Source organism: Pteronotus mesoamericanus, unplaced genomic scaffold, assembly GCF_021234165.1.
Source record: "Pteronotus mesoamericanus isolate MK-2021 breed Mesoamerican mustached bat unplaced genomic scaffold, CSHL_Meso_final contig_164, whole genome shotgun sequence".
Taxonomy (NCBI): Eukaryota; Metazoa; Chordata; class Mammalia; order Chiroptera; family Mormoopidae; genus Pteronotus; species Pteronotus mesoamericanus.
Window position 1 is genome coordinate 31,057,647 of NW_026555065.1, and position 14,209 is coordinate 31,071,855.

Consider the following 14,209-nt stretch of genomic DNA (forward strand, 5'->3'; position numbering starts at 1 on the left):
TTTGATTTAGTCAGCTATTATACAAACATTATATAGATAACTAATAGAAAATATTAAAATTCATACACAATTTTATTCCTGACATAGGGAACTCTAGTATCTGCCCATTTTCATTGCAGAGATACTATTAATCGTTAACATTTATTAGGCACTTTACTATGTGCAGGGTTGTATGTTAAACTATTAGCATGTTACCTCATCTACCCTAACAGCAACATTATAGCTCTTATCTCTATTTTATAGAGCACCAAAGTTTAAAGAGATTGGGTAAATCAACCAATATAACAGTCAGTGAAGGGTTCGGTATTTGACCCATGAAATAACACATCTCCTTAAATAATGGATAGATAGAATGATAAAGAGAAAGATAATAGATGATAGCTAGACAGAGATAAATAGGTGATAGATAAATTCATTAAAAAATTACATTTAAAAAATCAGTTACTCTCTTACAGTGTGAAGTCTTTTGACTGGTCTTTAAATAGTCTATGAGACCATAGCAGTAAAGCCAAATTATGCTCAGTTATCACAAATTGGTAAAATTATGAGTTGAAAAATATTTAATAATAGAAAACACAGTGTACTCACTATGCGCCTGGTGCTGGTCCAGTGATAACAACATTTAATGCTTATAACAATCTTATGAGGTAGCCTATTGTCATTATCCCCACTTTGGAGATGAAGAAAGTAAAACACAGAATTATTTGCCCAAGGTCATAGAGCTAGTTATTAGCAGAGGTGGTATTTGAACTTAGGCAATGGGACTAAAAATTTATTTTCTTTATGAACATGCATACTCTTGAATCTGATGGCATCAAAGTCACCATATCTTCTGCTAATCAGGAAGAGTTTTGTTTATTCTACATCTAGTATTTAGAGACAAAGACAACAGTTACAATTGGCAAGATCATTACAACATACACAGTTTGTGCCTGTTTGCTCAAATTAAACTTACAATAAGAATGCAATAATGAGCCTCGGCTGGTGTAGCTCAGTGGATAGAGTGCTGGCCTGGGAATCAAAGGGTCATAGGTTCGATTCCCAGGAATGTCACATGCCTGAGTTGTGGGTCAGATGCCCAGTGGGGGACACGTGAGAAGCAACCACATATTGATGTGTCTCTCCCTCTATTTCTCCCTCCTTTCCCCTCTCTCTAAAATAAATAAGTCTTTAACAAATAAATGCAATAACAAGTGATATGATAGTAATTGTTAATCTAGACATTGTTTCATTTGACACATGTCATTGACAATTAAATAAAGTTGAGGAGTTGGAATTTATCTTGAATGATTTGAGGGATCATAGAGAAAGATCTCCCCCATGGCAGGAGGACAAGAGCAATAGAAGTAGTGGAGAGTACTTGTTTAAAAAAAAAAAAGGAGGAGAAGGAGAAGGAAAAGAAGTCTGAAACCCAGTTTTCCTAGCTTTTAAATTCTGCTCTATTACTTGTTAACACTCTGGCTTTAGGAAAATTACATAACTCTCTTTGGCCTCAGCTTTTTCAAGTATAAAATATCAATAATATTACATGCCACAAAATTTTTGTAGATTAAATGTTGGTTACATATAATGGGTTTTTATACATGGCACACGGTAAGTAAATCTATAATTAGCATTACCCATCTTAGTGACTGCAGAACATGCCAACTGGAAGAAGGGAGAGGAGCCTGGAGAGGAGTCATGGTAAGACTCTAAACTCCTTCCCATGTGCGTCTCCTAATTCCCACTTATATGTATTTCTATGCTTGTCAAAATCATAGAAAATTAATCTGCTGCTGAAACCCACCCTCTTAAATGTATTCTTTTACTGAAGTAGTAACAGAGTATAGCCCATATCCTTGCATGTCTTTCTTTAAAGGATACCCAAAGATGCTTGGGAAACTGCTCTATTCTTCCTGAATGATGATGATCTTGACTTTATCTGGGATCCCCTTCGGGAACCCCAAAAATTAATCCAAGTCTAAGACAAAAGACTTTTCTACTATTTTCATTAGGCGAAAGAGCACAGAATTCAAAGACAAGAGTAACTGGGCTCAACACAATTTTCTTCACTTCTATTAATCTCAGAATCCTCCTCTGTTCGGCAATAATGACACAATAATGGACACAAAAGCAATAAGTGATCTGTAAATCTACAGCATGATCATTTTAGTGGTGGAATAGCAAAAGCATAAGGATCAGACATCTGAACTCTGTGGACTAGAGCTTCCCTCAGGGTGATCATTTCCACTGATCCTCCCAGGTTCTTAGGTCAAATTTGATCTCTCTAGGATGATGGCAAAGAATAAATGCTGGTTTTAATAAGATATATGCTGTTAAAGAAACAAGGTTGAGTTTCCAGTTGGAAAACTTACGCTAGCTGTCTTCTTGAGTGTGGTCCCACAACATGGATTTGGACAAACTGTGATCTTCTTGGATCAATAAAACTTCCTGAGATAGATATGTTATCTATATCCAAATATTCACACTAAAAAATTGAAATATGTATAGTGTTGCTTCTTATATGTATGTGCAGCTTAAGAAGAGGTTCTGTGTGTGCGTGTGTGCGTGCCTGTGTGTGTGTGTGTGTGTGTCTCAGGATTTTATGAGTTTACTGTCATACCATTGCTTCTGATCTTGGTCTGCAAGAACTTTTTATGTTCCTGCTTCCAAGAGAGAGAAACCATAAGCAACCTCTATGCCTCATCACAACCTTGAGGGAATTGTTGGGCCACTGATTGAGTAGCAGCTGTATTGTTAGGAAGAGAAAGTGCAAGTGTAATTACCGCTGAATGAATCATTGTAAAAGTGTAGGCTACTTGATAAGTAACTAGTTAATAAATATTGAGGCCATTTCTACAGTTTTGCACAATATACTTAGGGGAGGGGAGAGGGTGATTCTCAGTGTTACTATCTTGAACCACTAACCCAACAACAAAATATTGGTTTATAAAACTTTTAAAATATTTTACTTCATTTAAAATTTGCTAAAACTCAAGTAGGCAAGCAAAATGTTTAATTTAGTGGTGCTGTAAATATGCTGCCTCAGTCCTATTATATGAATGAGTTTCTAAAGTATTGAGGTATTTAGGAGCTTGCTGGAGATGGTTACACTTCGGAACCTGAGCGTAAAATTTATCACTGAAGTATAAAATGAAATTAAGGTCAAGCCTAAAGTTCCATGTGTATGAATGGCACAACCATACAACAGGAAAAAATATAGTAACCCAAATAACATTCACCTTGCTAGTGATTTTCTGAGGCAAAAATGATGATCATGTTGCAGCATAAAGTCCTTTTTGTTGTTTTTGGCAATAGTTTATTATTCTATGACTGAGTTATAAATGAGGGGTTGTTTATACAAAGAAACAGCTAACTCTGACAGTCCTCATTTTACTGGTTTTACTGCTCAAATTCCTTTTGAGATTAAAAATTATGTTACATGATTCTCTCCTCTTCTTTATCTTCTGTTTTTTCCTTCCTACCTTCCTTCATTTCCTTCTATGTTCCTTATTTTTTATTTCCTTCCTTCCTTCACTCAAAAAAACATCCAGGCAGAGAAAAATTAATAATGTATAATATCATTTATACTTTATGGGGAATCTGAAAAATGCCAAACTCATAGAATGATGGTTACCAGGGACTGAGGGGAAAGGAAAATTAGAGCAATGTTAAAATGGTACTAACTTGCAACTAGAGGATGAATAAGTCCTGGAGATCTAATGAACAGCATAGTGATTATAGTCAACAATACTGTATTATATACTTCAAAGTTGCTAAGAAACTAGATCTTAAATGTTCTCACCAAAAAAAGAGAAATGATAATTACATGACATAATACAAATGTTAGTTAAAGCTATGGTGGTAATCATGTTGCAAAATATAAATATTTCAAAAGAACACATTGTACTAGGTCTGTCCAGGAGGTATCCAGCCATGAAATATGAAAAATAGACATTTATTGAAGAAGATACAAGAAACATTGTACACAGGACAATGACACTTCAGTGCCCTTCAAAGTGGGTACCTTGGGACCTCCCACAGTTCTCCCAATCACCATCAGCTCTCCCATTGTATTTTCCTGAATCTCATCTATGGTCTGATATCTCTTTCCTTTCAAAGGCAATTTTAGTGTTGGGAAAAGCCAAAAGTTTCAGGGCACCAAATCAGGACTGTAGGGGGGCTGAGTCACCTGGGTGATCTGATATTTCACCAAAAAACTGCATGTGATGTATGAACAGGCATGTTGTCATGATGAAGCTGCCAGTCACCAGTTGCCCATAGTTATACCTTTCTGAATCAGCCGAATAGTTTCCACAGAGAAATGTTCAAGCTTAATGCAATATTTGATGCAGGTTCCTTGCTCTAATCACTCAGGCATTTTGAATGGGATGGCCACGCAGGACACATGCTCACCTAATGGCCTCCACTGACACTAGTAACTAACCTAATGGTCTCCACTGACACTACTACAGTGAAGTTGCCATTAGTCATGCATGCACATTCCAGTCCACTCTCCTTGCCTGCCAGGTTTCATCAATGTCATGCAAGCCCTTCTCATTATTAACAACGCCTGGGCTTCTTCTGGACAGATCTCATATGCACCGCCATGTTCATTGCAGCATTATTCACTGTGGTCAAGACATGGAAACAGCCAAAGTGTCCTTCGACAGATGCTTGGATAAAGAAGATGTGATACACACACACACACACACACACACACACACACACACACACACTGGAATGCTACTCAGCCAAAAGAAAATATGAAGTACTGCCATTTGCCACAACATGGACCTTGAGAATATTATGCTAAGTGAAATAAGTCAGTCAGAAAAACCTAAGAACCATATGATTCTTAGTTCATATGATTCATTCATATGTGGGATATAAAACTGAAACTCAGACACACACAATAGTATGGTGGATATCAGAGAAAAGGATGTCTGGGGGTAGTAAAGGGTAAAGATGGACAAATGTATGGTGATAGAAGATGATTTGACTTTGGGTGGTGGGCACACAATGCAATATACAGATCAGGTATCAGAGAAATGAACACTTGAAACCTGCACTATCCTGTTAACCAATGTCATCCCAATAAACGTAAATAAATAAATAAAATGATGATGTAAAAGCCTTGAAAGTACAATATGATATTAATCTGAACATTTTTAAAAAAACTAAAAATGTAACTTTTACATAATTTTGAGGAAACATATGCTATCACCCTAACATAAAATGACTTGTATTGAGGCTGATTTTAATATGAACGGGGGAGTTATTAGGGATTTTGTTGTCACATGACAGGGGTCTGGAGTCAAAAGCTCTCTAGTGCAACTTTTTGTCCTGTGTGTCCTGTTGTCTGTAAGAGCGAACAATTGTATAGTCTTTTTCCAGCCTCTATTTCTCTGTTATTTTAATAGAACAATTAGCAATAATAGTAACATAAGCAGTCAATATTTGTTGAGTTCTCAAAGTATTTAGACACACTCATTTGAGCTTTATATGCATTATTTTTTTTGTTTTCCCGAGATTTTATAAAGCAGAAACCATTATTATTATTATTATTATTATTATTATTATTATTTTACAGTCAAAGGGGCACTGAGAGGTTAAGTTGCTTGCCCTATGATAAGTCGTGGACCTGGACCATGATGAGACTCTTTGACTCCAAAGTCTGCACTTCTGACCTCACTGCTCTCCTCCCCCCAGTCATCTGGGCTCACACATTGTCTTTGTGTGCTATCTACCTTCCTCTGGTAAATACTGAGACACCTTATGCTTAGATATTTGGGTGATCTATTGCTGCATGGGGAACACTCAAATGACATGATGTCTACCCCATTTCCAGGAACATAATGGGCACTCAGCAAATAGCTGTTAAATTAATGAATGGGTAATAAATTAATAAGGCTTAATAAATGAGTAATGAACAAATCTTAAAACATCCAAAAATCTCTAGGAGTTATTTATTAGAGAAACATCTCCCAGAAAATGTTTTTTCTAAATTAGGGGTAAATGTGAAGGCATGCTGACTTCTCTCCAATAATACTTTCTAGTTTCTAGGAATTTTAGGAGAAATCTGGCAATGGGAAAAACTTCTAAAAATGTTCACTGAATGACTCCTTATAAAACTATATTGAAGGCTACTTGGTAAAAAAAAAAACCAAACTAATAAATATTTAGGTTATGTTCACACGCTTTTGCACAATTTACTTGAAGTTGGATAAGGGAGGCGGGACGGTGGTGCTCAGTATTGTTGTATTTAACACTAACCCAACAGCAATAACAAATAAAACATTACTTTTCTTTATTATTATTGGCCTTCTTACTATTATTTCTCTTAACTATTACTGCTTCATTGACAATATGTAGTTTGGAGCTAGGTTATAAATATTCAGTCTTAGTACCAATCTGTTCTCAAAATATAAAGTCAATAATCTTCCCATGATCTCATAAGTCAGACTTATCTTTGTCTCCTTTCGGTTACTGCAGTAGCCCAAAGGGCCATGAGAGCTGGAAAGAAGGGGAAGACCCACCCCAAATATCTGCGGGACCCAGAGCAGGAATACACATGGAACCCAGATACTTATGCCTAAAAACTATAAATCAAGGTAATATAAATGTCCTGTCTCTAACAAAGCCTGACAACATACTCAGAGAACAATGTTCTATTACTCTTAATTACTGGAAGTCCAGTTTCAAATTTAAAATCTTCAGATTCCTTGAAATGTACACGAGGCATGGCAGTGTGGAAAGAGCAAGCTTTCGCTCTCAGTCTCCAGCCTGCCTCTTCTCCCGGTTCCAAATCCCAGCACAAGGAGTCTCTCATGCATGAATGTGGACTCTGCATCCCAGATGTCCAGGCTCTGTCCACATGTTTTACATACAGTGCCCCTCAGCTAAAGTTGCATACACACCAGTATGATCCAACCTCAGGAGGAGAGAACCAACAAACTGGCTCAGGCAGACCCTGGAGGTGCACTCGGGGCATTTGAGCAGGGAACTCTATAGAAAATATTAGTACGTATTTCTGAAAAACACAAATGTTATTGGTGCTTATTAATACTGATAATTTTAATATAGACAATTGATTAAGTACGTATTGGAGGACTGAAAATGCAAAGAGGACTGTACAAAGTTCATGTTTTTCTGAATATTATGCTACTAATCCCAGCTATCCACAGGACATTTACAATGATTTGCCAAGATCTTAAATTTTGCTGGGAAAGAGGGATATTAGGAAAGGGGGGTTTTGCAGTCAGCTAACACAAAAAGGAAGCTTGTGCCAGCCATGTGCATAGAGGAACCACAGCATCATTTAAACTCTCCTGTAAACCCATAAACTACTTTCTGTCTGGCATTTTCCTCCTGTCTGCTCTTCTGGATATTCATTGCAGGCGACAGAGCTCTGTGGAAATGCTGTGGAGTAAAAGAGAAAGAGCAGAGTATGGCCCATACCAGAGATGCCACTCCCACCCTCACCCATTCTCACGAAATCACTCAAGTGGGAGCCTTGTTCCTGGTCTATGAGGAGTCCTTCTGTAGCAATACATACATATATATGAACATATATGCATACATATATACATACGGCTTCTTAAACATAAAGTCACTAGCTCCCAGCCCAAAAATGAAAGTCCATTTTTTAAATCCATATGTAAAGAAAACTCTTATGTGTTTAAGGATATTGCTAATTACATAATTAAATCCTAGTATTACATGGAATTTTAGATATTTTTTTCCTGAAGTATGTTTTCAGCTAAGTAATCAGAAAAATCTCTCATAGCAATTGATCAGGAAATAAAGCAAACAAATAATAACATTCCTAAAAGTCAATCACTATATTATTATTTAGTAAATAAACACTTTCCGTAGCTGTAAAGCAGCAAAGAGCATTATATCAGAAATAGATAACCTTGAATATAAATGTTTAAGAGAATATTTTTAGGGACATCCTAGTTCTGAATCTCCTATATAGATATAGTTGAAATTAAGCAGTTAGCCCATGTACTTGGAATAAGTACTCTTTCTGGGGAGAAAAAATATTAGCTTAATCTTAATTACCTAAAGTTACCAGCTTTCCTGATTGATTACACAAGTGATCTTGGGCAATTAACAAATCTGAATTCACTTGTAAAATGAAGTTGAATAATATTATCTAGTCCTCAAAGCACTTTTTGAAACTCAGAGGTCATAACTATGAGAACCTGAAGGGCAGGGGCCAGGTGGGGGAGTGCTTCAAAGCACAGCTCATTTCTTCCTTTTTTTTTTTTTCTTTAGAGTTCGTAGCTCTTACACATTATAATCAGTTGAAGAGCCAACTTATCAACTTTCTCTCACTATAATTCCATTCAAAGAAAACCTCAAGGTGAAATGGGAAGCCTTGCCTAGCACAGTCCCTACAGCAGCACGCGAAAAGCTTCAATGAACCCAGACTCTCTTTTCTTCACGCATAAGCTTTGTGAAGTGTTCAACTACACTTCTAGAATTTGGCATGATACACAATTCCTGGGTGTACACGGCTACACAGGGTGGTTAGTGATGTTTTCAAGCTTTGTAGAAACAGGACAAAAGGAAGTCGCTGACTCTGAAAAGACTGATGGGACATCAGAAGGAACTTTCTGACAACGGGAATTCTTAAATCCTGGAGAAGCAGGACACAAATGGAAATGTGATAACTTCTTTCATTTGAATAGAGTTTAAAAGTAAAATAAATTAAATAAAGGAAGCCTACAATAGACAAAGGATAGAGGGGTTGATCTTTCAAGGTGTTCTCTTGACTGCAGCATTTGATTAATTACTGTTGTTATTTGTGGGGCAGTAAGCACTCCTGTGTTCCCTGCTTGATATTTAACACCTGAGACAATCACCTATACCTCCAACTATAAACAAAAGCAATGAAATAATAAAAAGCAATAATTTTTATGTCGGCTTCTCTTTTCTTCCAAAGTCACCAAATTGGTTTTTATGCATCTATTCAGGTGCTGGATGAGTTAAGAGTGTCCCAAGAAAGAGTATGTTTTCTGAATCACCTCTTCCTTCTCATCCTTTAACATGGTCAGCAGGATGCCACGTGCTTTTTGCTTAGCTTCTTCATGGCTCTCTTCATATCAGCATTTCTGAGTGTGTAGATGAGAGGGTTCAACATAGGTGTGATCACTGTGTAAAAGAGGGAGAACACCTTATCCACAGAGAAGCTGCAGAAAGGCCTCAGGTAGATGAATACACATGGCACAAAGATCAGGCTGACCACTGTTAGGTGAGAGGCACAGGTGGAGAATGCCTTGCTCTGGACCTGGTGGAAGCGAGTTCTCAGGGTAATGAGGATGACAGCATAGGAGAAGAGCAAGACCAAGAAGCAGACAAGAGACAGCAGACCACTGTTCAAGACCATCAGTACCTCTACCACATATGTATCCATGCAGGCTAGCTTGACGACCTCTGGGACATCACAGTAGAAGTTGTCCAATTCATTGGGGCCACAGAAGGGCAGAAGCATGACCAGTGTGACCTGTGTGATAGAGTGGATGAAACCCCCACACCAGCAGGCAAAAACCAACTGGAAACATAGCTGGTAGTTCATGACTGTCAGATAGTGCAAAGGATCACATATAGCAACATACCTATCATAGGCCATGACTGTCAGCAGAAGCATCTCACTGGCTCCCAGAAAATGCAGGAAGTAGATCTGAGCAAGGCATCCCGAAAAAGAGATGATCTTGTCCTGCCGTAGGAAATCCCCTAACATCTTGGGCACAGTAACACAGCTCAGGCATAGGTCAATGAAGGACAGATGGCTCAAAAAATAGTACATAGGAGACTGGAGTAGGTGAGCATCAGCTCGCACTGTTAGCACTATCAAGAGGTTTCCCAGGACAATAGCCATGTAGAACAACAAAAATATTAAGAAGAGAAATAGCTGCAGCTTCCAAGACGATGACAGGCCCAGAAGAACAAATTCTGCCACTTTTGAATCATTTTCTTTTTTCATGAAGTCAAGAATACCAAGTGACCTAAAAAAGGAATTAAATTGGAACAAGAGAAATTTTAGTTAGACAAAAGGGGAAAAAAAGTCATCAGATTTTGAGTCTGGTGTTCATAAATCATATTCCAAGATTAAAAAAAAACTTAAGCAACTTTTGTGAGGTGAGACATGTACATTTCTGTATAAACAGAAGAAGGAACATTTTGCATCTCTCCCAACTCTTCCTGCAACGCTTTCAAATGGCAGTTACAACAGACTAGGAAAGGAGGTAATGACTTGGACATGAGGTGATGAGAGCATGAAAATCATTTCTTTTTTTAAAAAAAGGTTTTATTTATTTTTAGAGAGAAGGGAAGGGAAGGAGAAAGACAGAGAGAAGTGTCAATGTGTGGTTACCTCTCATGCACCCCCAGCTGAAGACCTGGCCCGCAACCCAGGCACAGCCCTGGTGGGGAATCAAACCAGCAACTCTTTTTTTCACAGAATATCACTCAGTCTATTGATCCACACCAGCCAGGACTCATTCCGTTTTTTAAATAGACAGAATTATATTCTTTAAGGACAAGAGTTCTAGAATGAAGTATCTGGATCCAATGCCCAGTCACAAATAGAGTGACCTCAGGCAAGGTATTAAATCTGAGTTTTATTCTTTGTTTATTCAGTTTAAGATAAGGATAATAATATCTCTCAAAGTTGCTTTGAGAATCAAATGTAATCTATCTTTGAGCAACAAACAGTTACCCCCAAAATGATTAAGTCCCCCAAAGTGAGGAAATAGTTCCCATTCATCTTTGTACTCATACCACAATGCTTACTGCATAATTGTCAAATTGAAGGAAGAATATTTTGTGCTGTGAATTGCTGTACTGTACAAAGGCTAGTAGTTATCATAAATGTGCATGTTAAGAAACAAATTATTTAGGAAGAATTGAAAAGAACCTCATGTTCTTTGTCTTTATTTATTATCCCAGGTGACAAAGGTTGGGAAGTTTATAGAGATTGAGTAAGAAGAAATAAAATCTTTATCTTTAAAGCTTAGGGAAATATCAAACTCAGGACGAATAGGACAGCTGCTGGAACACACTAATTACCAAAATAAGAGACCAAGGGCCATGATTCATATCATTGAGACATGTACAGAAGAGTCTCACCACAACCTATTTTATAGAAAAGGATAATAAGGGAAGTGAGGATTATGCTGCTTTTGGACTTTTCAGCAACTATAAATATACTTAAGAGAAATGGAGAACACAAGAAGACATTGTTCATCCATTACTCCTGCTGTGTACCTACATTCACTCCAAATATAGGGTGGGAATATCCAGATGACAAATGAAAAATCAGGTAATATTGATACATTTTTTTCCCATGGAAGTGCTTAAGAATTAGCAGAGCCTGTCTGTCCAGATTAGGATATTTTCAATACAGAACTAGCTCTAGGCAAAACATTAAGTGAGGCAAAATTTGTATTTTTCTGTCTTCAGTCCCAGTTACCTTTTTCAGGTGTCCCCAACTCCTTGGGCCAAGGACCAGTGCGAGACCGGGGCCTGTGAGGAACCTGGCCGCACCGCAGCAGGTGAGCTGGAATGTAATCCACATGAATCACCCTGAAACTGCTCCACCCCTCCCACCCAGGTCCGTGGAAAAACTGTCTTCCACAAAACCGGTCCCTGGTGTCAAAAATTGGGGACTGCTGACCCATTCCATGTTGCGCTTGGTTCTCAGATCGTTCAGGGAAAGTTATCTGATAATTATTCAAACTAGGTGTCAAAGAGTTACATAGACAATGCAAAAAAGTACCTAAATTTCAAAAATAAGAAATTTTAAATCCAAGAGATTTCTCTGTATACATTACTTCATGATAAACAAGCAGAAGAGAGATTTCGGGCCCAAGGAACTTTTGGATGTCTCTTTCACACTACGTGTGTGACCCCCCTCTTCATCTGTCTGTAGAGCAAGGATATAAAAGTCTTTGTAGGAAGATGCAAAGGCAGCATGATGGGGAGAATAAAATCAAGCTCTTTACATAATTAAAGATGATTTGTGGATAGCTGAGCAGCTAGTCTCTAGTTTTTCTAAGCAGGAAACCAGAGAGATCTACGCATAAAATACTAAGAATGGAAGTAAAGTTTTTTTTTTTCAAATAGTGTATTATGTTTTGCTAGTTTGCTTGTTTATTTTTGCCTGTTTTGAACTAAAATAATTCTCAGAAAAAGAAATGACCAAAACAATGATGGAAAGTCATTTTCTAGTTGGAGTTTAAGTGCCCTGTGAACTCCTTCTGAAGATATCTGATGTGTTTTCTAATTTCTTTTGAAATGCCAAGAAATAGACATCATTCATTGGAGATGGCACTCATCATGGTCTTCCCCATTGAAAAAGGCATAATATTTCTGCTCTAAACATATTTGGCTTTGTTTGAATTATTGCATTTTAAATTGCATGTGGGGGAAGTGAAAAAGATTTAACAAAAAGCAACTGAAATAATTCAAAAAATAAAAAATAGGATCTAGGAGGGACCATTGTAGAATTAGGCAGTCTTAACACAGTGTTGCATGAATCAAATGTTTTCTGTTATATAAAGCTGATCCTATCTTATCCAGGCCTTATAATCACCTTCGAAGGTATCACCCGTCCTGGAATTCCCTGATGCTATGGGAATTTCATTTTCTGTGAATGCTTCTAAATGTATAAACCTAGAACAACAAAACTGCAATGATTTCTTAAATTTAATAATGATAAATGTCAGAGTACATACAGAAAAAAAAATACACACAACACAAGGCATAAAAGTGGTTTTAGAGACAGAAAGAGGAACAAGGATGGTAAGCAGATCTTTGAATAAATATGTCTGAGAAACTTACATCTTTGCATGTCAGGAGCTATGTGGTTTTAAGGAAGAGATATGCTACCTGTTGTGCATCCCCCTTCTGAAGAAACTATCTTCATAGTTTCAGGCCAGCAAAATGAGAAATCCTCAGATGACCATCACAACCGCCCAGTCTGTGCCTAACTGCTTTCTTATAAATCAAGCTGTCATTGAGGGCTGGCTGTACAGATTGAAAGATCTCTTATCCCTAGGGCTCTGGCTGTGTCTGAGGCTTTCATAGTCTTTACGCCACTGCTCAGCTTAATGAGCCCTGTGATTCCCAAGGCTGCTGCTATGAGAATTGTCTGAATCTCAGTTCTTGCAAGAAAGCTGACCTTAGGCCCTGCAGGCTGTGAAACACTCAGACCTATTGCATAACACAACCCACCCTTTTTACCTACCTGGAATTGATTGATTTGAGAGCATTTCCAATCAGGGCAAATTTGGGATTCATTTCAAAAGCTTTGCAAAGGCAGAAGTGAAGGCCCAGGGTCTCCTCTAGATGGGGAGTCCTAGAGGAGATTCTCTGCATATTAAGCTGGGACACAAAGAACTGTATCTTCAGGAAAGTGGAAAACAGGACTAAGCATGTTTCCCTCCCCTTTCCCAGCCTGACAATGAGTACAGGGGTAGAGAAAAAAAAATGGAGAGAAAATAATCCTTGAGAAGTTAGGGCCACAGAGAAGCCCTCACAAATGTGGCGGCCTTAGTATACTTAGTGGGAATCTCAGACTTTGACTTTGCTTAAGGATGTCCTAACAAACAGTGCCCTCAAGTTGCAAACCCAAATCCTCTGTGGAGGAAGGCATGTTCCTCCCAGGCCTTAGAGAATCCGACAAATAACTTTTCAAAGACAATGAGCAAAACCAAAAGTAACTATTACCTTTATGTTGCCACGGTAACACAAGAAATTACCACAAATTGGTGGCTTAAACAAATAAATTTATCATCTTACAGTTATTAAGTAATTAACTATTAAGTTTTCTGAGATCAGATAAGCAACAGGGTCAAGAAAAGGTAATCAAGGCTGGAACTATTTCCACCACAATGCCAGCACTTCCTGCCTTGGGTCACTAAGTTAATATGTTTGTGCAGCCACTGGCTTCTCAGCCCCCTTTTTATAACCCCCTGCCCTTGATTGGTTCACAATCCTTTCTGCATTAAATTATTTGACATACCATTACAATTTATATACGGTGTTTTTTCAAAGCCAACGGCGTCCCAGAGAGAGAGCTAGGGATAGAGAGAGAGCATTAGGGATGGCAGTAAGAAAATATTGTTCTTTTTTGGTTCTGAGCATTTAAGCTTTCCAAAGGACACAGCAAGGTGATATTGTAAAATTATTGTACTGGTTCATGGTTTCCTCAGAGGAA

General features: G+C 37.8%; 1 protein-coding gene across 1 annotated transcript; it reads right to left on the bottom strand.

Annotated features, from left to right (window-relative positions):
• Positions 1-9,040: 9,040 nt before the first annotated feature.
• On the bottom strand, positions 9,041-12,916 carry LOC129064097 (olfactory receptor 4Q3). Its single transcript, XM_054565175.1, has 2 exons — positions 12,880-12,916; positions 9,041-9,996 (listed from the first exon to the last, which is right to left on the bottom strand). Exons 1-2 carry the CDS (start codon positions 12,914-12,916, stop codon positions 9,041-9,043), a joined length of 993 nt encoding a protein of 330 aa, XP_054421150.1.
• Positions 12,917-14,209: the final 1,293 nt, after the last annotated feature.